Genomic DNA, 24,724 nt, shown 5'->3' with positions numbered 1-24,724 from the left:
AAGATAGGCCAGTGGTTCCATCTGTGTGGAAGTCAAAGATAGGCCAGTGGTTTCCATCTGTGGGGAAGTCAAAGATAGGCCAGTGGTTTCCATCTGTGGGGAAGTCAAAGATAGGCCAGTGGTTTCCATCTGTGGGGAAGTCAAAGATAGGCCAGTGGTTTCCATCTGTGGTCAAGTCAAAGATAGGCCAGTGGTTTCCATCTGTGGGGAAGTCAAAGATAGGCCAGTGGTTTCCATCTGTGGGGAAGTCAAAGATAGGCCAGTGGTTTCCATCTGTGGTCAAGTCAAAGATAGGCCAGTGGTTTCCATCTGTGTGGAAGTCAAAGATAGGCCAGTGGTTTCCATCTGTGGTCAAGTCAAAGATAGGCCAGTGGTTTCCATCTGTGGTGAAGTCAAAGATAGGCCAGTGGTTTCCATCTGTGGGGAAGTCAAAGATAGGCCAGTGGTTTCCATCTGTGGTGACGTCAAAGATAGGCCAGTGGTTTCCATCTGTGTGGAAGTCAAAGATAGGCCAGTGGTTTCCATCTGTGTGGAAGTCAAAGATAGGCCAGTGGTTTCCATCTGTGTGGAAGTCAAAGATAGGCCAGTGGTTTCCATCTGTGTGGAAGTCAAAGATAGGCCAGTGGTTTCCATCTGTGGGGAAGTCAAAGATAGGCCAGTGGTTTCCATCTGTGGGGAAGTCAAAGACAGGCCAGTGGTTTCCATCTGTGGTGAAGTCAAAGATAGGCCAGTGGTTTCCATCTGTGGTGAAGTCAAAGATAGGCCAGTGGTTTCCATCTGTGGGGAAGTCAAAGATAGGCCAGTGGTTTCCATCTGTGTGGAAGTCAAAGATAGGCCAGTGGTTTACATCTGTGGTGAAGTCAAAGATAGGCCAGTGGTTTCCATCTGTGGGCAAGTCAAAGACAGGCCAGTGGTTTCCATCTGTGGTGAAGTCAAAGATAGGCCAGTGGTTTCCATCTGTGGTCAAGTCAAAGATAGGCCAGTGGTTTCCATCTGTGTGGAAGTCAAAGACAGGCCAGTGGTTTCCATCTGTGGTGAAGTCAAAGATAGGCCAGTGGTTTCCATCTGTGGGGAAGTCAAAGATAGGCCAGTGGTTTCCATCTGTGGTGACGTCAAAGACAGGCCAGTGGTTTCCATCTGTGGTGAAGTCAAAGATAGGCCAGTGGTTTCCATCTGTGGGGAAGTCAAAGATAGGCCAGTGGTTTCCATCTGTGGTGAAGTCAAAGATAGGCCAGTGGTTTCCATCTGTGGGGAAGTCAAAGATAGGCCAGTGGTTTCCATCTGTGGTCAAGTCAAAGATAGGCCAGTGGTTTCCATCTGTGGTCAAGTCAAAGATAGGCCAGTGGTTTCCATCTGTGGGGAAGTCAAAGATAGGCCAGTGGTTTCCATCTGTGGTCAAGTCAAAGATAGGCCAGTGGTTTCCATCTGTGGTCAAGTCAAAGATAGGCCAGTGGTTTCCATCTGTGGTCAAGTCAAAGATAGGCCAGTGGTTTCCATCTGTGGTCAAGTCAAAGATAGGCCAGTGGTTTCCATCTGTGGTGAAGTCAAAGACAGGCCAGTGGTTTCCATCTGTGGTCAAGTCAAAGATAGGCCAGTGGTTTCCATCTGTGTGGAAGTCAAAGATAGGCCAGTGGTTTCCATCTGTGGTCAAGTCAAAGATAGGCCAGTGGTTTCCATCTGTGGGGAAGTCAAAGATAGGCCAGTGGTTTCCATCTGTGGGGAAGTCAAAGATAGGCCAGTGGTTTCCATCTGTGGGGAAGTCAAAGATAGGCCAGTGGTTTCCATCTGTGGGGAAGTCAAAGACAGGCCAGTGGTTTCCATCTGTGTGGAAGTCAAAGATAGGCCAGTGGTTTCCATCTGTGGTGAAGTCAAAGATAGGCCAGTGGTTTCCATCTGTGGTGAAGTCAAAGACAGGCCAGTGGTTTCCATCTGTGTGGAAGTCAAAGATAGGCCAGTGGTTTCCATCTGTGGTGAAGTCAAAGATAGGCCAGTGGTTTCCATCTGTGTGGAAGTCAAAGATAGGCCAGTGGTTTCCATCTGTGTGGAAGTCAAAGATAGGCCAGTGGTTTCCATCATGGTGACGTCAAAGACAGGCCAGTGGTTTCCATCTGTGTGGAAGTCAAAGACAGGCCAGTGGTTTCCATCTGTGTGGAAGTTTTCCCTAAATCAATGCTTATGACAAATCCAGCTCCAGAATCAGCCATTGAGCCAGCTGGCTAATCTTTTGAATATGGTGTAGTTAAAAACAAACATCAACAACATAACATTAACTAGACAGATATGGTTATCAACATAGCTAGCTAGATAAGGTTAGCATGCTAGCTAACTACACTGACAGCTGTCAGCGCCCTAGTTGTTGATGTTTAACAACTCCATGTGGAAATTCCCACATCCAATTCGTGAATATGTGTAAGTAGCCTTTGTTATTCTTCGTAGGTGGAACCTAAACATGCATTTCTTCTCTAGGACAGGAAATTACATCAAAATAGTGGCGGCAACTTCCTCTGGGGGATTCCTTTAACACAGATACCCAGAAAACACAACAAATATTGAAGCGTTTTATGGCCGGAATCCCAGACACAGATGAAACCTAGTCCAGGTTTAAACAGCATTCGCAATGAATTAATATTCTCAATTTAAAGAGCCATTTAGTCCAGGGCTAGGCTTAATCTGTGTCTGGGAAACCGGCCCTAATGATTCTATTATTTCCTGAGTAGAAGGTTACCTGGGTCCATGACTCTCTGGATGGGAGGAGGTAGAGGCAGAGCGGGAACCTGGAGGGGCTGCTGCAGACCCAACACTTCTTCACCCGATGGAGAGGTTAAGGCCACCTGAGATGACGGACAGAAAACACGTGCTACAAAAATTCACATGTATTTGGCCTCCATCATAAAATAGGTCTTCTGACCTCAAAGGGTCTTCTTAGATGAATAAAAGTTTAAATAAACTTAGATAGATATTATTCTAAATACACTTGGGGTATTCAATGAAAATCTATCATATTTATCTCAAATAAATCATAGCCGTTTATCAACCATCAGTGAAACTGTCTAGTCTTAAAGGATCTAGGAGGTGAGATGTGAAGGTGTTTACCTCAGTGTGGTGGCCAACAGGCATCTCTTGGGTTCTGCTGTTGTCATCAGGTGTAGGTGAAGGAAGTGCCCCATGCCTGTTCAGGTCAACAGGACGGCTTGGGATTCGGTGCAAGTAGCCATATCCAATACCACAGCCTAAACTGAGATAGAATTACACAATAAGCCTGGAGGGGGTGTGGTATATTGTGAATATACCCATGCTTAGGGTTGTTGCGGGATATAAAAAAGGGAGCGGGGATATTCAGACAACAACATTCGCTCCTAAAAGCGGTCTTACCTGCCCTCTCTGCCCCAGGCTCCGTTAGGGGTAACCGCCGGCTCTCTACAGAGGTCTGTCAGAGTGGAGAGTGGCTTACCTGCCCTCTCCTCCCCAGGCTCCGTTAGGGGTAACCGCCAGCTCTCTACAGAGGTCTGTCAGAGTGGAGAGTGGCTTACCTGCCCTCTCCTCCCCAGGCTCCGTTAGGGGTAACCACCAGCTCTCTACAGAGGTCTGTCAGAGTGGAGAGTGGCTTACCTGCCCTCTCCACCCCAGGCTCCGTTAGGGGTAACCGCCAGCTCTCTACAGAGGTCTGTCAGAGTGTTGTAGACCAGCAGCTTCAGAGGCTTGCCCTCGCTGCTCTTGATCAGGGAGAACAAGTCCTCAGACTGCAGAGTGAAACAACACAATCATAGACACTTCAGTAAAAAAAAGGGCAAACTGGGAAGAAAAACATGCCAGCCAACAATGAACAACAACATATATTTCAGCAATTTCTAACTTAGAAAAAGTTGTGGATATTTGGTGAAATTGATTTTCCATGCAAACTATAGGTTACTGGTCTTAATCGTACATCTTGCAACACCTGGTCCGCTCCAACAATGAAGTCTTGATGTGCCTGCAAACCAGCCAATGCTGCTGGGGAATTAGATTCTACATCCTGAAAGAAAAGGAAGAAGTTATCATTTTAGATTTTACAAACCTATGGAATAAAACATTCATACCTATTTAATCCCAGAGGTTTATGATGTGGTGTCTGACATGTAAAAAGCCTTTAAAGTCCTATAAATGAAGCTACATGAATTCTATGTAAAAAAATATATGATCACAAAGCAACAACAGAGGCCCCTCACCAGGACGTGCCAGACGTTCTCATTGGCTCCCTGGAAGCTACAGAAGCGTACAGAGGCCCCCAGGAGCCCCTGCCCCCCCCACATGTTGCTGGGGACCACCTCCAGCTCTCTGACCCGTCGAGCCTTAGTGCTCCACACCTCCAGCCTCACTGCCTTCTCCACGTTGGCCTTCAGAAGGTCCTTCAGCAGGTCATTCTCTCTGTTCTGGAGTGAGCGGAGGAGAGGGCGAAAACAGCTGTCAGCAGGAGTACACAGTACCCACACACCTGTTCATAAAGAAACAGTGACAGGCTGGCCACACACCTGTTTATAAAGAAACAGTAACAGGCTGGCCACACACCTGTTCATAAAGAAACAGTGACAGGCTGGCCACACACCTGTTCATAAAGAAACAGTGACAGGCTGGCTACACACCTGTTTATAAAGAAACAGTGACAGGCTGGCTACACACCTGTTTATAAAGAAACAGTGACAGGCTGGCCACACACCTGTTCATAAAGAAACAGTGACAGGCTGGCCACACACCTGTTCATAAAGAAACAGTGACAGGCTGGCTACACACCTGTTCATAAAGAAACAGTGACAGGCTGGCTACACACCTGTTCATAAAGAAACAGTGACAGGCTGGCTACACACCTGTTCATAAAGAAACAGTGACAGGCTGGCTACACACCTGTTCATAAAGAAACAGTGACAGGCTGGCTACACACCTGTTCATAAAGAAACAGTGACAGGCTGGCCTCACCTGTTCATAAAGAAACAGTGACAGGCTGGCTACACACCTGTTCATAAAGAAACAGTGACAGGCTGGCTACACACCTGTTCATAAAGAAACAGTGACAGGCTGGCTACACACCTGTTCATAAAGAAACAGTGACAGGCTGGCTACACCTGTTCCTGTTACATTTACGTCATTTAGCAGACGCTCTTATCCAGAGCGACTTACAGTTAGTGAGTGCATACATTTTCATACTAGCCCCCCGTGGGAATCGAACCCACAACCCTGGCGTTGCAACCACCATGCTCTACCAACTGAGCTACACTGTTGATACAGTCTGTGAAAGAGAATACCTATTATATTACAATGGTTGTTTTATTCCATAACGTCCAACTTCTGTTTTTTTAAATTAATGTATATTATACCAAATACCAAAGGGATGAGAAAAGTATGTTATAGATGTAAAAGAATACCTCTGTCCCCAGAATACCTCTGTCCCCAGGATACCTCTGTCCCCAGGATACCTCTGTCCCCAGGATACCTCTGTCCCCAGAATACCTCTGTCCCCAGGATACCTCTGTCCCCAGAATACCTCTGTCCCCAGGATACCTCTGTCCCCAGGATACCTCTGTCCCCAGGATACCTCTGTCCCCAGGATACCTCTGTCCCCAGGATACCTCTGTCCCCAGGATACCTCTGTCCCCAGAATACCTCTGTCCCCAGGATACCTCTGTCCCCAGGATACCTCTGTCCCCAGGATACCTCTGTCCCCAGGATACCTCTGTCCCCAGAATACCTCTGTCCCCAGGATACCTCTGTCCCCAGGATACCTCTGTCCCCAGGATACCTCTGTCCCCAGGATACCTCTGTCCCCAGAATACCTCTGTCCCCAGAATACCTCTGTCCCCAGGATACCTCTGTCCCCAGGATACCTCTGTCCCCAGGATACCTCTGTCCCCAGAATACCTCTGTCCCCAGGATACCTCTGTCCCCAGAATACCTCTGTCCCCAGGATACCTCTGTCCCCAGAATACCTCTGTCCCCAGGATACCTCTGTCCCCAGGATACCTCTGTCCCCAGGATACCTCCCCGTAACTCCCCGTAACTCCCCGTAACTCCCCATAACTCCCCGTAACTCCCCATAACTCCCCGTAACTCCCCATAACTCCCCGTAACTCAAAATAACTCACCAGTCTGGTGTTTCCTATTGATAGGATGAAGTCAAATAATGGCTCCAAACCAGCAATGTGTGCAGGAGAGTTCTCTTGGATCTGGAATTAAATAGAGTAGCCTAATAAGTTATATACTTGACAGTAGGTTTCATGCAGGGGAGACCGACTGGCCCCTCTCATTGCAGGGGAGACCGACTGGCCCCTCTCATTGCAGGGGAGACCGACTGGCCCCTCTCATTGCAGGGGAGACCGACTGGCCCCTCTCATTGCAGGGGAGACCGACTGGCCCCTCTCATTGCAGGGGAGACCGACTGGCCCCTCTCATTGCAGGGGAGACCGACTGGCCCCTCTCATTGCAGGGGAGACCGACTGGCCCCTCTCATTGCAGGGGAGACCGACTGGCCCCTCTCATTGCAGGGGAGACCGACTGGCCCCTCTCATTGCAGGGGAGACCGACTGGCCCCTCTCATTGAAGCCACGGAGGTTCTAGGCCAACCGGGTTACTGCTGGAATTGTTAGCAGAAGATTGGATAGTGAACTGAAAAATGGCAATCTCCGTGGTCAATCTTGGTGTAAACAAATACACAATTTGAAGACAATCATAGTACTAAAAAATTGCTTCTAACACACCAGATGTATGTCCTTCAACTGATTATTTTAAACAAAATTCGCAAACAGAAGTTCTAAGGATAATTGAGTTGCTAATGGCACCCTGCAGTACCCCGGTCAGCCTTTAACTTGAGTTACTCAACGAGAGGGGGCAGCACTGAGCTAGCCTGCAACGTCACGTCAAGGAGTTGCTCAAACTGTGCATGTTATTTACATTTTAGTCATTTAGCAGACGCTCTTATCCAGAGCGACTTACAGTTACTGAGTGCATACATTTTTCATACTGGCCTCCCGTGGGAATCGAACTCACAACCCTGGCGTTGCAAGCACCATGCTCTACCAACTGAGCTACACGGGACGGGTTGTGTCTCCATGAGACGCCAGCTTCATTTGGCTTCAATGCACTATTGACTCTTCACATAGGAATGAATGGTGCCACGTGATCGATGGTTTTGTCCATTCATATATACAGTCATTGGTTCCATCCTCTCTGGTTACGGTACTCTAGCGCAGCACTGTGATGATTTGGGGAATTGCAGTCTGCAGATTACAGAACTGCACCTTCTTAGCAGGGGTGTGGTACTGCCAGAGCACAGAGGAGCAGCGCTCCCTCATCTTTTCACTTTCAGAATACACAGAGCTGGTAAAACTATTTCTGGAAAATGTATTCTGATAACTTCTAAATAAATTATATTTAATTAGCACTAAAATTCCATCTGAAATGATAGAATGACAAACCAAATAAATATGTATAGCAGCCTGAAGAACTGTGGAGGTGTCTTCTCTCTGGTGGGGGAGTGATGATGATGATGAATGATGAAGAACTGTAGTCTATGTGAGGTAAATAGAGGTGTCTTCTCTTTCTTCACTTTGACCAATCAGAACATTGAAAGAAAATTCACTGTGTGTCTGCATTGATGTTCATAAAACTCCATGGATCCCTCTTGCACAGTGGAACCTAGAATGACATGTGACCACTTGGTTACAGTGACACATTCTGCCGAGGACATCCAAACCAGAGTGGCTGCTGCAAAGCCCAAGGAGCCTGACCTTCTCTGGAACGCCCAAGGAGCCTGACCCTCTCTGGAACGCCCAAGGAGCCTGACCCTCTCTGGAACGCCCAAGGAGCCTGACCCTCTCTGGAACGCCCAAGGAGCCTGACGCTCTCTGGAACGCCCAAGGAGCCTGACCCTCTCTGGAACGCCCAAGGAGCCTGACCCTCTCTGGAACGCCCAAGGAGCCTGACCCTCTCTGGAACGCCCAAGGAGCCTGACCCTCTCTGGAACGACCAAGGAGCCTGACCCTCTCTGGAACGCCCAAGGAGCCTGACCCTCTCTGGAACGACCAAGGAGCCTGACCCTCTCTGGAACGCCCAAGGAGCCTGACCCTCTCTGGAACGCCCAAGGAGCCTGACCCTCTCTGGAACGCCCAAGGAGCCTGACCCTCTCTGGAACGCCCAAGGAGCCTGACCCTCTCTGGAACGCCCAAGGAGCCTGACCCTCTCTGGAACGCCCAAGGAGCCTGACCCTCTCTGGAACGCCCAAGGAGCCTGACCCTCTCTGGAACGCCCAAGGAGCCTGACCCTCTCTGGAACGCCCAAGGAGCCTGACCCTCTCTGGAACGCCCAAGGAGCCTGACCCTCTCTGGAACGACCAAGGAGCCTGACCCTCTCTGGAACGCCCAAGGAGCCTGACCCTCTCTGGAACGCCCAAGGAGCCTGACCCTCTCTGGAACGCCCAAGGAGCCTGACCCTCTCTGGAACGCCCAAGGAGCCTGACCTTCTCTGGAACGCCCAAGGAGCCTGACCCTCTCTGGAACGCCCAAGGAGCCTGACCCTCTCTGGAACGCCCAAGGAGCCTGACCCTCTCTGGAACGCCCAAGGAGCCTGACCCTCTCTGGAACGCCCAAGGAGCCTGACCCTCTCTGGAACGCCCAAGGAGCCTGACCCTCTCTGGAACGCCCAAGGAGCCTGACCCTCTCTGGAACGCCCAAGGAGCCTGACCCTCTCTGGAACGCCCAAGGAGCCTGACCCTCTCTGGAACGCCCAAGGAGCCTGACCCTCTCTGGAACGCCCAAGGAGCCTGACCCTCTCTGGAACGCCCAAGGAGCCTGACCCTCTCTGGAACGACCAAGGAGCCTGACCCTCTCTGGAACGCCCAAGGAGCCTGACCCTCTCTGGAACGCCCAAGGAGCCTGACCCTCTCTGGAACGCCCAAGGAGCCTGACCCTCTCTGGAACGCCCAAGGAGCCTGACCCTCTCTGGAACGCCCAAGGAGCCTGACCCTCTCTGGAACGCCCAAGGAGCCTGACCCTCTCTGGAACGCCCAAGGAGCCTGACCCTCTCTGGAACGCCCAAGGAGCCTGACCCTCTCTGGAACGACCAAGGAGCCTGACCCTCTCTGGAACGCCCAAGGAGCCTGACCCTCTCTGGAACGCCCAAGGAGCCTGACCCTCTCTGGAACGCCCAAGGAGCCTGACCCTCTCTGGAACGCCCAAGGAGCCTGACCCTCTCTGGAACGCCCAAGGAGCCTGACCCTCTCTGGAACGCCCAAGGAGCCTGACCCTCTCTGGAACACCCAAGGAGCCTGACCCTCTCTGGAACGCCCAAGGAGCCTGACCCTCTCTGGAACGCCCAAGGAGCCTGACCCTCTCTGGAACGCCCAAGGAGCCTGACCCTCTCTGGAACGCCCAAGGAGCCTGACCCTCTCTGGAAGTTCCTGTAGCCCTGCTGTGGATATTTAGCCTGTATTGGCTGTTGGTTGAGACGCAGGACCCATTGGTATGGCAGGGTGGGCAACTGGAAATGTGAACTGGGCCAAGTTGGAGGTAATGATGCATTTAGCTTATAGTTTATTGAGATGCATGAATACACCACACCAAAAGCTTGATTAGATGGCTGTTTTAAAAACGAATTTCCTGCCATTCTACGTAGTAATGATTTACGTTCAATACTTGGTCAATTGATTTAATAGCATGTTTAATCTATGCAAATAAATTCTACGAATGGATCGTTGCTCTCTGTTCTCTTGTATTCTGTAATAGGGTATATTGTAGCCATGTGTTCAAGCTAACCAATCAAAGCTTATTTATGATGCAGTGTGTAAGCTATACAATGAATTGCCTACTCACAATAAAGCTCTCCTCATAAACAGCGCCATGATATTAAAGCTATATGTATTTGTATTTACATTAGGCTATAGCCTACCAATACGGTGGGGGAGTGAATGATGAACTGTAGGCTGTGTGCCTACCAATAGCTACACCATGTAGTCTTATGCCTAATAGGGTATAGGTCTACTGTAAACTATTGATGTTTGTTCCTGAACTGGCCGAACGGCAGAGCTATCCTTCAGCACCACAAGTTGGTTTGACTTCTTTAACGTTATTGCGCGATCCTGCCGCTGACCCTCCCGTCCCTTTAAGGGCGACTCCAATCACTTCAAATGACATCTCATCACGATCTGCAGCCTACGCCTAATAGCCACGCACATCACTTATTATCATCACAATTAGAAACTGGGTGGTTCGAGCTCTGAATGCTGATTGGCTGTCAGCCATGGTATATCAGACCGTCTACCATGGGTATGACAAAACATGTATTTTTACTGCTCTAATTACGTCGGTAACCAGTTTATAATAGCAATAAGGCACATCGGGGGTTTGTGGTATATGGCCAATATACCACGGCTAAGGGCTGTATCCAGGCACTCCACGTTGCGTCGTGCTTAATAACAGCCCTTAGATGTGGTATACACCACACCTCCTGGGGCCTTATTGCTTAAATAGAACATGATTGTGCTCTTTCAGTAAAATTAAGATCAAAGCTGAATCAATGTCTTGGAAGATCACATAATGATTCATTAGTATTCTACATAACAGAACCTAATGTAATAGCATAGTAGACCTTACACCAAAAACACCTCATTTATAATGACATTTTAAGATGGTAAACTGAAGCTGAATATTCCAAACAAAAAAATATCATGCGCCAAAACTCAACAGTATTCCACTAGGCCACAGGATACTAGGCCACAGGATACTAGGCCACATGATACTAGGCCACAGGATACTAGGCCACATGATACTAGGCCACAGGATACTAGGCAACAGGATACTAGGCCACAGGATACTAGGCCACAGGATACTAGGCCACAGGATACTAGGCCACAGGATAACAGGATATATGCTTTGATTGAAACATAACACAAGGCTAATAGTTTGTTAAGATCATCTGCTCTAATTCGCTCACCAAACAGTAGTTCAATAAGATCTAATTGCATATTCCCATGAAACTGATTGAGATCAAATGACTGGCACACAGATGCAGTTTCACTGGTAAAACGTGAAGAATTATCATTCCCGATTGACAGTGACGATGACCTATTGTGAAATGAGGTACGCCTAACTTGGTGTTTGAGGGTTTTAAAAATAGAAACTGTTCTGGAGACAATATGTGGGGGCACAGGCAGACGTTGCAATTGGAGGATGCATTTCATTCATATTCTATAGCAGCTAGTTGACCAATTGGAGGATGCATTTCATCCATATTCTATAGCAGCTAGTTGACCAATTGGAGGATGCATTTCATTCATATTCTATAGCAGCTAGTTGACCAATTGGAGGATGCATTTCATTCATATTCTATAGCAGCTAGTTGACCAATTGGAGGATGCATTTCATTCATATTCTATAGCAGCTAGTTGACCAATTGGAGGATGCATTTCATTCATATTCTATAGCAGCTAGTTGACCAATTGGAGGATGCATTTCATCCATATTCTATAGCAGCTAGTTGACCAATTGGAGGATGCATTTCATTCATATTCTATAGCAGCTAGTTGACCAATTGGAGGATGCATTTCATTCATATTCTATAGCAGCTAGTTGACCAATTGGAGGATGCATTTCATCCATATTCTATAGCAGCTAGTTGACCAATTGGAGGATGCATTTCATCCATATTCTATAGCAGCTAGTTGACCAATTGGAGGATGCATTTCATTCATATTCTATAGCAGCTAGTTGACCAATTGGAGGATGCATTTCATTCATATTCTATAGCAGCTAGTTGACCAATTGGAGGATGCATTTCATTCATATTCTATAGCAGCTAGTTGACCAATTGGAGGATGCATTTCATTCATATTCTATAGCAGCTAGTTGACCAATTGGAGGATGCATTTCATTCATATTCTATAGCAGCTAGTTGACCAATTGGAGGATGCATTTCATTCATATTCTATAGCAGCTAGTTGACCAATTGGAGGATGCATTTCATCCATATTCTATAGCAGCTAGTTGACCAATTGGAGGATGCATTTCATTCATATTCTATAGCAGCTAGTTGACCAATTGGAGGATGCATTTCATTCATATTCTATAGCAGCTAGTTGACCAATTGGAGGATGCATTTCATTCATATTCTATAGCAGCTAGTTGACCAATTGGAGGATCCATTTCATTCATATTCTATAGCAGCTAGTTGATGATCCCTGTTCTATATTGACAGGCTGGCTTTTCAATTGGCTAATTGATGATCCCTGTTCTATATTGACAGGCTGGCTTTTCAATTGGCTAATTGATGATCCCTGTTCTATATTGACAGGCTGACTTTTCAATTGGCTAGTTGATGATCCCTGTTCTATATTGACAGGCTGACTTTTCAATTGGCTACATCTGTCGGTACAAAACGTTGATTGAGGAAATGACGTCTTTGACCGTTTTTGGCACTCCCCTCGCCTAAAAACAATAGCGCTTGACCACTGCTTATTAACATCCAATGACATACGTGGCACATGGTGACGCGTGGCGACGACCGGTAAATCGCTTCAGTAGGGCGGTCAGGTGTGCTAGCAAGGCAGAGGTCCCGGGTTCGCGTCCTTCACACACATATATTACATAAACATAACCAAATAACTTTATCTTCTAATAACATGTCACTGCAGAAGTAGTGTGAAGTCAGTCCCAAAACTCAACCGATAGGTTGTAAACAGTATAGCGGATTATTTAGTTTGCCAATCAGACGAGAAAACAGATGTGTCAGCGTCTCCTCATTATCACAGACATAACGTTACAGAGCGGAAGGCAGTCTAGATCTCAGTAAAAGGCAGCTGTCCAAGTTGCTGATTTTTGCTAAATTAATATTAATTTAAAAAACAGCACACTAATGGGTCACTGTCTTGCCATCATACTATACTGTTTGCTAGGCTGGCTAGCTTGAAAAACCGCCCTATGATAGGAAACTAGCCATAGCAAGTCGATTAGAAGGGCATGTCTTGAGGACACTACTGGTTAACTAGCTAGCATTCACTAGCAACATACCCCATGGACATGGTATCCACTTGTCCCCCCGTCGGCTACTATTGAGCTTTGAGTTATGCCCATCGAAAACTACCGTTTTTTTTTTTTTTTAACTAAAGTGAAGCAGTACTGTCATTTTGAATGTGTTGTCTTAGCAAGCTCCTCCACGTCACACGGAAACTACTATGTATGCCAGCCAGGCAAAAGTAATAAATTGAGATGACTTGACAGACGCATCGAGCGGTGTGGATTCACAGCATGGAGCAAAAAATGTGAAAGCCACTCTGTGTTCGATTAGTATGGAAAGCCAAAAGGTTCAAATCGTCTTACCCGGAATACGGCTTAACACTTGTAATTATCATTTTTCACTTGCTTTTTTCAAGTGTCAAAAGTCATCTTCTTTTCACCTGTCAAGTGTGAGTTTACAGGTGATTTGAATGCTTGTTATGGTCATTTTCACACGTGTTCTTTACACCTGTCCAGTGTGCATTTACAGGTGATTAGAACGCTCTAACCCAGAGACTCTGTCTAGAGTCTCGCTCCAGAGACTGGATGGGCCGACCCCCGGGGGACGGGGGCTGATGCTCTGAAGGAGGGGAGAACGCCCCACCACTGGCCAAGGCCACCAGGGGGCGCCACTACATCCAGCCAGCACCCTTCCCCAGCGATATGGGGGAGAGGGCCAGAGAGGGCTGAGGCTGACCCAGGGAGGGGGGCCCGACCCCATGAGAGGGGTGCCTACCCCAGCCCATGGCCACTAGGGGGCAGCAGTACATCCAGCCAGCTCCCTGCATTAGGGAGATCGGGGGAGAGTGCCAGAGAGGGATGGGGCCTACCCAGGGAGAGGGGGGCCTGCCCCCGACCACCAGGTGGCGCCACTACATCCACGCTACTCTCTGCACCAGGAAGAGGGGGGGAGACTGCCAGAGAGGGATGGGCCAACCCAGGGAGGGGGGGCCGACCACCGGAGAAAGCCCGACCCCTGCCCGTGGCCACCAGGGGGCGCCACTAAATAAACCCAGAGAGGGCTGGGGCCGGCCCAGAGAGCAGGAGCTGACCTCCGGACATGGGGGGGCCGACCCCCGCCCGCGGCCACCTCATCCAGCCAGCTCCCTGCCCCAAGGAGATGGGGGGAGAGGGCCCAGGGAGTGTGGGCCAACCCCCGGAGGGGTCCTAACTCCCACCTATGGCCACCAGGGAGCGCCACTACATCCAGCCAGCTCCCTGCACGGGCTGGGGAAACCCAGGAGGGGGCCGACCCCCGCCAAGTCCATTAGGGGGCGCCACTACATCCAGCCAGCTCCCTGCACGGGCTGGGGAAACCCAGGAGGGGGCCGACCCCCGCCAAGTCCATTAGGGGGCGCCACTACATCCAGCCAGCTCCCTGCACGGGCTGGGGAAACCCAGGAGGGGGCCGACCCCCGCCAAGTCCATTAGGGGGCGCCACTACATCCAGCAGCTCCCTGCACGGGCTGGGGAAACCCAGGAGGGGGCCGACCCCCGCCAAGTCCATTAGGGGGCGCCACTACATCCAGCCAGCTCCCTGCACGGGCTGGGGAAACCCAGGAGGGGGCCGACCCCCGCCCACAGTCAAAGCCATTAGGGGGCGCCATTTAGCAGACGCTCTGGTAATATTTTGCTAAATACATATATAGTAACTCACATCTCTGGTCTATCTTTCAGCATGTTCCTCACAGTAACACACATTTTCAGTCTTTACTGGTCTTATTACACCAATATCTATTCCTTTATGGCTTTGAAAAATCTATTCAGTTCCTCCACATTGAAATGAATGGAGGCCAACTTGAAAATAGGCTGCTGGGACTGATTTTACACTAAATCCATGATGACTCTATGAAACGTTTCCAATGGGTCTCCTTGTTCTGTGGGAAGTTTGGTGTAGTTGTCATCTAGGGTACCATGTGATAATAAAGCACATCTCAATACTGCCCATTCTGTCTCAATATACCCCATAATGCATACAGGTATGACCAGCTCATGAAATATGACACCAACACTTTACATTTTACATTTAATTTAGCAGATGCTCTTATCCAGAGCAACTTTACAGTAAGTGCATACATTTTCATACTTTACATGTTCCATTTATATTTTTGTTCAGTGTATATATGTCCATGTGAAAACGTGCTGCAAACTGAGACGTCATCGCTCAAGTTGGTAATCCAATGTTTTGAGAATAGCTGGCTTAGCCCTCTGTCCAGTACATAAAATGCAAATATCTAATGTTATCTTAAGGCTACCTCTGCACCGTTTCTTTTGTCATTGATAGGCTGTACATTTACCTGCTTATTCCCTGACATTGTCCAAGTTCAGAAACGGTGCTAATTTCATTCATCAACAACTTTTTTTTAAAGGGTAGTAGACATTTACAGATCATAGTCTAGCCCAAAACTAGTGAGACTGTTTACAGATCATAGTCTAGACCAAAACTAGTGAGACTGTTTACAGATCATAGTCTAGACCAAAACTAGTGAGACTGTTTACAGATCATAGTCTAGACCAAAACTAGTGAGACTGTTTACAGATCATAGTCTAGACCAAAACTAATGAGACTGTTTCAGCATGTAAAAAGTAACAGTACAAAACATACATCATTTTAGCAAACATTAAAAAAGGCAACATAAAATCATAAAAGTGAGTTGTATGACTTGGTGAAGGCAGAAAGTATCTGTCTGTTTCCTCCCCCTCCTTCATCCGTGGTGCTCGTTCAACATAGCATTAGGAGATTCCTGTGAACAGCAACAGTCATAAACATGGCATTCTGAACAGCAACATCTTCCTAATAAGAATTTAGTCCAGTTGACAATTCAACAGAATTCAGCCTTGTTCATGTTGATGATCGCTACAACTTGAGACAGATAGCAAGCCGTGGTATATCAGACCGTATACCACGGGTATGAGTCAATATTACTTGTTTACTGTTGTATTTACGTTGGTAACCAGTTTTTAATAGCAATAAGGCACCTTGGGGGTTTGTGGTATATGGCCAATATACCACGGCTAAGGGCTGTATCCAGGCACTCTGTGTTGCGTCTTGCATAAGAACAGCCCTCAGCTGCGGTATATTGGCCATATACCACAAACCCCTGAGGTGCCTTATTTCTTAAAATATAACACAGATACAGATTGTGGGCATGTGGTGGTTTCAAATAATAATGTCACTACTACTAGCTTGCTCTCTCCCTGCTTTTCCTGAACATGTCTACCTGAAATAGCTGGTTGTTATTGTTCTAGCTTGCTCTCTCCCTGCTTTTCCTGAACACGTCTACCTGATATAGCTGGTTGTTATTGTTCTAGCTTGCTCTCTCCCTGCTTTTCCTGAACATGTCTACCTGATAAAGCTGGTTGTTATTGTTCTAGCTTGCTCATCCAAAGCAGGCTTCCCTCGTCCTCGCTGGTCTTCGGATGCTTGACTACATGATCATCATGTTGTAGCTGTGACATTGTAACATTGCATTAGAACAACAACAACTAGATACACTCTTAGAAAGAAGGGTTCCAAAAGGGTTCTTCGGCTCTCCCCAATAGTAAAACCCTTTTTGGTTCCAGGTAAAACCCTTTTTGGTTCCAGGTACTTGGTACTAAAAGGGTTCTACCTGGAACCAACAAGGGTTCTTCAAAAAGTTATCCTATGGGGGCAGCCGAATAACAATTTTAGGTTCTAGATAGCACCTTTTGTTCTGAGAGTGTAGTTTTATCAGATAAACATTTTCAGGAAAAGCAGCTCATTCTGCTATAACTAGCTAGTAGTTGTTCTATAGGCTATCCTGCTCCTCCTCGCTGGTCTGCAGGTGCTTGAGTACTTGATTACGATGTTGTGGCTGTAACATTTCCTGGACATTGCATAAGAACAACAACTAGAACTAACAACTTTATCAGATAGACATTTTCAGGAAAAGCAGCTCATTTAGCAAGCCAATAAAATATCTATTGCATTGGGTTCAACATAGAAATCTAGCTACTCAAGATAGAGAGCTTACCTTTTTATCTCTGTAGCGGTTTGCTCTCACCTCGTCTGGGCACTGCAACAGTCTGTAACAGTTTGCTCTCACCTCGTCTGGGCACTGCAACAGCCAGATAGAAGCAGCTGCACATCAGATCTTATTCCCCATCCTCTATTGTCTAGATTCTACAGGGAGCTAGCCTGTTCTCCTAAAACATTAGCCACTAGCTAGCCAACTTCAGCAAATAAAACTCAGTTTGCTAACTAGCAAAGCAAACCAATAACACAACAAATGTACACAAAGTAAACAATTAAGTTACTTTCTAAACTAATGTTAGTCTCAACCAAAGGACAAGTAAAAATACCTATTGCTCTGTTCCACAACGTAACAACCATTAGTTACAGGCTAGACAGAAGACTCTAGTGCTAGCTAGCTAACCAGCCATGCTATTTCAATGAAAAAAAGCTAGCTAGCCAGCGTCAGCTTGGTATTTGTAATGCTATGTGGAACCACTCGTTTTAATTTCGACTTGCTGTATCGTTTACATTCTGTAAATGTCAATTACTAATTTTAACAATTTGATCCATATTTAGCAACATCTCCTCCCTCCCTGAGTAAGCGATCCAACGCGACAGGCCGGAAGTCAAACCAAGTCAAACTCCCGGAAATGCATTGTGGGAAAGGGCTCCAAAGTGGTACGTTCAGGTGCCAGGTACAAAGTGTTACTACACAGGCGTTCAGAACGTGGCGCAATTTCATGCGTCTGAAAATACAATATTCAAGCGTTGTAATCGCTTGGTGTACATTTTTACACGTGATTCTTCCACATGTCCTTTTGGATGAACAGGTGAATAAAGCGCCTGTCTTCTTAATGTCACACGTTGTTCTTCTTTTCTCTGATGAGGTTTCACGGCGGTTGGCATCCAATAAATGTTGCATTACCGCCATCTACTAGACTGGAGTATAACTCCCTTATACTTTGCTTTAGAAAATACATATTTATTAAAAAATTAAATAATAATAATAATACTAATACCCTACCATCTAACACTACACTCACAAAACATAAAAAAACATACTCCACTATTTAAATCTATTTAGTCCTACTTCAGGCCAACAGCCTGAGAGGATGGGACACCGCCACTTGACACACATTGTAACTCTTCTGATGTCAAGTCAACCTCTATTTTCTGAGACTTACGTTCCATCCCTGCAGTACAGTTGATAACCATTGCTATAAATGCTAAAAATCCAATCTTACTGAAACATATATCACTTGCTGGTTTATCCCTCTGTACTGGTACATATCTACTACTCTCACCACTCCTCTCAGGATCCCTCCCCCTTGACCCATCTTCCTCTACTTTCTTCACTGCCTCAGCATATGACAACTTCTGTGCTACTCTAGCCCTGGAAACCTCAACCTGCCTCTCTCGCATGGGACATTTCTGCTCCCCAGCTTATGGGCACCCTTACAATTAACACATACCACTACTCCCGAGTGGCGCAGTGGTCTAAGGCACTGGTTCAAATCCAGTCTCTGTCGTAGCCGGCCGCGACCGGGAGACCCATGGGGCGGCACACAATTGGCCCAGCGTCGTCCAGGGGAGGGAATGGCCGGCAGGGATGTAGCTCAGTTGGTAGAGCATGGCATTTGCAACGCCAGGGTTGTGGGTTCGAATCCCACGGGGGGCCAGTATGAAAAATAAATAAATAATGTATATACTCACTAACTGTAAGTCGCTCTGGCTAAATGACTAAAATGTAAATGTACTTTCCCCAATGCTACACATTCCTTTGTCTCATGGCCTTCTGCACACTTCTCACACCTAGGAACCTCCCTCCTACACACTGCGGCCACATGCCCATAAGCTTGACACCTGTTACAATGTAATGTATTCGGCACAAAGCTCATACAGGATAACTTATATATCCTAACATCACTTTGTCGGGCAACGACTCAACATCAAAACTCAAAAGAACAGACAATGACTCTTCTGTTTCTCCTGTCTGCGTCGCACCAAACCACAAGCATCACAAGCACCGGGAATCTTCCGCTTCAGTTGGTCAGCTTTCACATTTACCACTACCCCAGTAATCACGCCTTTCAATGGCGCCCTTTTCTTGAGAGCAAAACAATTCACATCTCTTACCCCCATTCATTTAATTATTGCCCCCATTCCCTTTGACCAGCAGAAACACAAACAATTATCACTAGACCACTTCTGGTTACCTTCACCGATTCCACAGCACCCAACTCTGTTTTCGCCCACCCTGAAACCACAAATGGATCAGCCAAAAGGCAAGGGGCCACTTTTTCCAAAAACTTCTCTCCTACTCTCACAGACTCTTTTCCTGACCCTCGGTGCAAGCCTCGCCCACTTCCATTTCTCCTCCTGAGTGGCGCAGTTATCTAAGGCAGAAAAAAGGGACATGGTTTGTTAAAGGAGAATGGTAGAAAATGTAAGCAGAGTGAGTTGAAGACAGGAGGAGAAATGGAAGTGGGCGAGGCTTGCACCGAGGGTCAGGAAAAGAGTCTGTGAGAGTAGGAGAGAGGTGCCACGATGAGAGACGAGGGCAGGATAGGACCCCCCAGATCTTTCCTTTCTCCGGCATGGTGCATCCTGGAGAGTGCGTCTAATCACTTGTAAATGCACACTGAACAGGTGTAATGAACACGTGTAAAAATGACCATAAAAAGCGTTCTAATCACCTGTAAATGCACACTGAACAGGTGTAATGAACATGTGTAAAAATACCATAACAAGCGTTCTAATCACCTGTAAATGCACACTGGACAGGTGAAAAAATCACGTGTAGAAAAAATGACATTTGACACTTGAAAAAAGCAAGTGAAAAATGATAATACAAGTGTTAAGACCCGTTCCGGGTAAAACGATTTGAACCTTTTGGCTTTCCATATGAGCAGTGTGGGGGCAATAATTGAAAAACATGTACGTGTGGTCAACATACAGTTAGTGCATTCATCTTAAGATAGCTAGGTGGGACAACCACATATCACAACCATAGTAAGTAAACTTTTCCGCAATTAAGTAGCTATCAGCACTTTCAGCACTTTCAAGTGCAAGTGTTAGTTCAGGATATTATTTTATAATAATTTATTATTTTTGTTGGAGGGGGGAGGGGGATTATTTTAGATACTATTTGAAGAGGTAGGGTTTCAGGTGCTTTTGGAAGATGGGCAAGGACTCTGTTGTCCTAGCTTCAGGGGGAAGCTGGTTCCAACATCGGGGTGCCAGGACAGCTTCAGGGGGAAGCTGGTTCCAACATCGGGGTGCCAGGACAGCTTCAGAGGGAAGCTGGTTCCAACATCGGGGTGCCAGCCCAGCTTCAGGGGGAAGCTGGTTCCAACATCGGGGTGCCAGGACAGCTTCAGGGGGAAGCTGGTTCCAACATCGGAGTGCCAGGACAGCTTCAGGGGGAAGCTGGTTCCAACATCGGGGTGCCAGGACAGCTTCAGGGGGAAGCTGGTTCCAACATCGGGGTGCCAGCCCAGCTTCAGGGGGAAGCTGGTTCCAACATCGGGGTGCTAGGACAGCTTCAGGGGGAAGCTGGTTCCAACATCGGGGTGCCGGGACAGCTTCAGGGGGAAGCTGGTTCCAACATCGGGGTGCCAGGACAGCTTCAGGGGGAAGCTGGTTCCAACATCGGGGTGCCAGGACAGCTTCAGGGGGAAGCTGGTTCCAACATCGGGGTGCCAGGACAGCTTCAGGGGGAAGCTGGTTCCAACATCGGGGTGCCAGGACAGCTTCAGGGGGAAGCTGGTTCCAACATCGGGGTGCCAGCCCAGCTTCAGGGGGAAGCTGGTTCCAACATCGGGGTGCCAGGACAGCTTCAGGGGGAAGCTGGTTCCAACATCGGGGTGCCAGGACAGCTTCAGGGGGAAGCTGGTTCCAACATCGGGGTGCCAGGACAGCTTCAGGGGGAAGCTGGTTCCAACATCGGGGTGCCAGGACAGCTTCAGGGGGAAGCTGGTTCCAACATCGGGGTGCCAGGTCAGAGAAGAGCTTCAGGGGGAAGCTGGTTCCAACATCGGGGTGCCAGGACAGAGAAGAGCTGGGACTCTATGGCTGGGATGCTGCCCGCAGCATAAGACAATTATGAAGACACCCCCTCAATTTGGTAAAAGGAAAACTATTATTATTATTATTATTATTATTATTATTATTATTATTATTATATTGTCTATAGTCCAGGACTTGGTTATTATTATATTGTCTAATAGTTATAATACTTTCTACTCAAACAGGCAGAAATCATTCTCACTAATCGATTTCATACTATTATATACACATCTATTTTCTTGAATTAAGAAAATATTAAAGTTGACATATGAGCCTGTCTGACCACGCTTCCTACTGCCAACTCCAAGTCTTACAATCTCCTAAAAGGGCCACAAGATGGCGTTTCAACGTTTCATTACTACAAAATCCTACATTCTGTGATCAATTTTAAATTGAACTAAATTAATTCATAATGATCAATAAAAATTCAGTGGATGACCCCTGGATTCTATGGGATGCCACCAAAGGTTTTATTAATAATAATGCAACTGCTGAATAAATCTGGACTGAATAAATCACAATTAAAGAAGATATCAGAATTGGAAATGTGAACTGCGTTAGAGTGTTCTCAACAAACACCTTTTTCAGACCAGGTAGCTATTACTCTTTCCAAAGTCAAGACAGAACTAAATCTACTGATAAGACAGAGAGCAGAATGTATTGATAAGACAGAGAGCAGAATGTATTGATAAGACAGAGAGCAGAATGTATTGATAAGACAGAGAGCAGAATGTATTGATAAGACAGAGAGCAGAATGTATTGATAAGACAGAGAGCAGAATGTATTGATAAGACAGAGAGCAGAATGTATTGATAAGACAGAGAGCAGAATGTATTGATAAGACAGAGAGCAGAATGTATTGATAAGACAGAGAGCAGAATGTATTGATAAGACAGAGAGCAGAATGTATTGATAAGACAGAGAGCAGAATGTATTGATAAGACAGAGAGCAGAATGTATTGATAAGACAGAGAGCAGAATGTATTGATAAGACAGAGAGCAGAATGTATTGATAAGACAGAGAGCAGAATGTATTGATAAGACAGAGAGCAGAATGTATTGATAAGACAGAGAGCAGAATGTATTGATAAGACAGAGAGCAGAATGTATTGATAAGACAGAGAGCAGAATGTATTGATAAGACAGAGAGCAGAATGTATTGATGAGACAGAGAGCAGAATGTATTGATAAGACAGAGAGCAGAATGTATTGATAAGACAGAGAGCAGAATGTATTGATAAGACAGAGAGCAGAATGTATTGATAAGACAGAGAGCAGAATGTATTGATAAGACAGAGAGCAGAATGTATTGATGAGACAGAGAGCAGAATGTATTGATAAGACAGAGAGCAGAATGTATTGATAAGACAGAGAGCAGAATGTATTGATAAGACAGAGAGCAGAATGTATTGATAAGACAGAGAGCAGAATGTATTGATAAGACAGAGAGCAGAATGTATTGATGAGACAGAGAGCAGAATGTATTGATAAGACAGAGAGCAGAATGTATTGATAAGACAGAGAGCAGAATGTATTGATGAGACAGAGAGCAGAATGTATTGATGAGACAGAGAGCAGAATGTATTGATAAGACAGAGAGCAGAATGTATTGATGAGACAGAGAGCAGAATGTATTGATGAGACAGAGAGCAGAATGTATTGATAAGACAGAGAGCAGAATGTATTGATAAGACAGAGAGCAGAATGTATTGATGAGACAGAGAGCAGAATGTATTGATAAGACAGAGAGCAGAATGTATTGATAAGACAGAGAGCAGAATGTATTGATAAGACAGAGAGCAGAATGTATTGATAAGACAGAGAGCAGAATGTATTGATAAGACAGAGAGCAGAATGTATTGATAAGACAGAGAGCAGAATGTATTGATAAGACAGAGAGCAGAATGTATTGATGAGACAGAGAGCAGAATGTATTGATAAGACAGAGAGCAGAATGTATTGATAAGACAGAGAGCAGAATGTATTGATGAGACAGAGAGCAGAATGTATTGATAAGACAGAGAGCAGAATGTATTGATGAGACAGAGAGCAGAATGTATTGATGAGACAGAGAGCAGAATGTATTGATAAGACAGAGAGCAGAATGTATTGATAAGACAGAGAGCAGAATGTATTGATGAGACAGAGAGCAGAATGTATTGATAAGACAGAGAGCAGAATGTATTGATAAGACAGAGAGCAGAATGTATTGATGAGACAGAGAGCAGAATGTATTGATAAGACAGAGAGCAGAATGTATTGATGAGACAGAGAGCAGAATGTATTGATGAGACAGAGAGCAGAATGTATTGATAAGACAGAGAGCAGAATGTATTGATAAGACAGAGAGCAGAATGTATTGATAAGACAGAGAGCAGAATGTATTGATAAGACAGAGAGCAGAATGTATTGATAAGACAGAGAGCAGAATGTATTGATAAGACAGAGAGCAGAATGTATTGATAAGACAGAGAGCAGAATGTATTGATAAGACAGAGAGCAGAATGTATTGATAAGACAGAGAGCAGAATGTATTGATGAGACAGAGAGCAGAATGTATTGATAAGACAGAGAGCAGAATGTATTGATAAGACAGAGAGCAGAATGTATTGATAAGACAGAGAGCAGAATGTATTGATAAGACAGAGAGCAGAATGTATTGATGAGACAGAGAGCAGAATGTATTGATAAGACAGAGAGCAGAATGTATTGATAAGACAGAGAGCAGAATGTATTGATAAGACAGAGAGCAGAATGTATTGATAAGACAGAGAGCAGAATGTATTGATAAGACAGAGAGCAGAATGTATTGATAAGACAGAGAGCAGAATGTATTGATAAGACAGAGAGCAGAATGTATTGATAAGACAGAGAGCAGAATGTATTGATGAGACAGAGAGCAGAATGTATTGATAAGACAGAGAGCAGAATGTATTGATAAGACAGAGAGCAGAATGTATTGATAAGACAGAGAGCAGAATGTATTGATAAGACAGAGAGCAGAATGTATTGATAAGACAGAGAGCAGAATGTATTGATAAGACAGAGAGCAGAATGTATTGATGAGACAGAGAGCAGAATGTATTGATGAGACAGAGAGCAGAATGTATTGATGAGACAGAGAGCAGAATGTATTGATAAGACAGAGAGCAGAATGTATTGATAAGACAGAGAGCAGAATGTATTGATAAGACAGAGAGCAGAATGTATTGATAAGACAGAGAGCAGAATGTATTGATGAGACAGAGAGCAGAATGTATTGATAAGACAGAGAGCAGAATGTGCCATCCATCGAGTTAGACTCAACCATTGTTTCCATGGTAATCGTCCCAATCGTTTACTGGTCAACAAGCTACGCAGTAATGATCAATTAGCGGATATAGCAACTATTGAATCTGAAACAGGGGAATTACTATCAGAACCCAAATTAATCAATCAAAGATTATCCCGCTTCTATAAAGAACTGTACACCTCTGATTGTAAATCCAAGCCAGACTAAATCCTTTCTAAAATAATTAAGAACTCCTCTTCTCTCATCAAGCCAATTTACTGGGAGCCCAAATCTCTCTCAATGAACCCAAAACGGGTTCACTGATATATCTTAAATAGATAGATAGATATACTGATATATCCATTAAACAATGTAATATATATAATATATATAATATA

General features: G+C 45.9%; 1 protein-coding gene and 1 long non-coding RNA gene across 2 annotated transcripts in view; both read right to left on the bottom strand.

Annotated features, from left to right (window-relative positions):
* LOC311116889 (Golgi reassembly-stacking protein 1-like) overlaps positions 1-13,121 on the bottom strand; it is a 15,084-nt gene extending 1,963 nt beyond the window's left edge. Inside the window, exons 1-7 of the mRNA XM_084191916.1 lie at positions 13,026-13,121; positions 6,114-6,194; positions 4,206-4,409; positions 3,926-4,012; positions 3,610-3,740; positions 3,094-3,235; positions 2,726-2,831 (exon numbers count right to left, since the gene is read on the bottom strand). Coding sequence (XP_084048042.1) covers positions 2,726-2,831; positions 3,094-3,235; positions 3,610-3,740; positions 3,926-4,012; positions 4,206-4,409; positions 6,114-6,194; positions 13,026-13,088 — 814 coding nt within the window. The 5' untranslated portion in view covers positions 13,089-13,121. The remainder of the gene's footprint in view (positions 1-2,725; positions 2,832-3,093; positions 3,236-3,609; positions 3,741-3,925; positions 4,013-4,205; positions 4,410-6,113; positions 6,195-13,025) is intronic.
* A 1,905-nt stretch (positions 13,122-15,026) lies between these two features.
* Positions 15,027-17,603, bottom strand: LOC311116888. The gene is made up of 3 exons (XR_014611521.1): positions 17,334-17,603; positions 17,006-17,089; positions 15,027-15,754 (listed from the first exon to the last, which is right to left on the bottom strand). It is a non-coding gene; the product is annotated as an uncharacterized lncRNA (long non-coding RNA).
* Between the last annotated feature and the right edge of the window lie 7,121 nt (positions 17,604-24,724).

The sequence above is a fragment of the Coregonus lavaretus genome, assembly GCF_964263955.1.
Source record: "Coregonus lavaretus genome assembly, contig: HAP1_SCAFFOLD_1989, whole genome shotgun sequence".
Classification (NCBI taxonomy): Eukaryota; Metazoa; Chordata; class Actinopteri; order Salmoniformes; family Salmonidae; genus Coregonus; species Coregonus lavaretus.
Note: the sequence above shows the minus strand (reverse complement) of the source record. Positions and strands in the feature narration are given on the sequence as shown.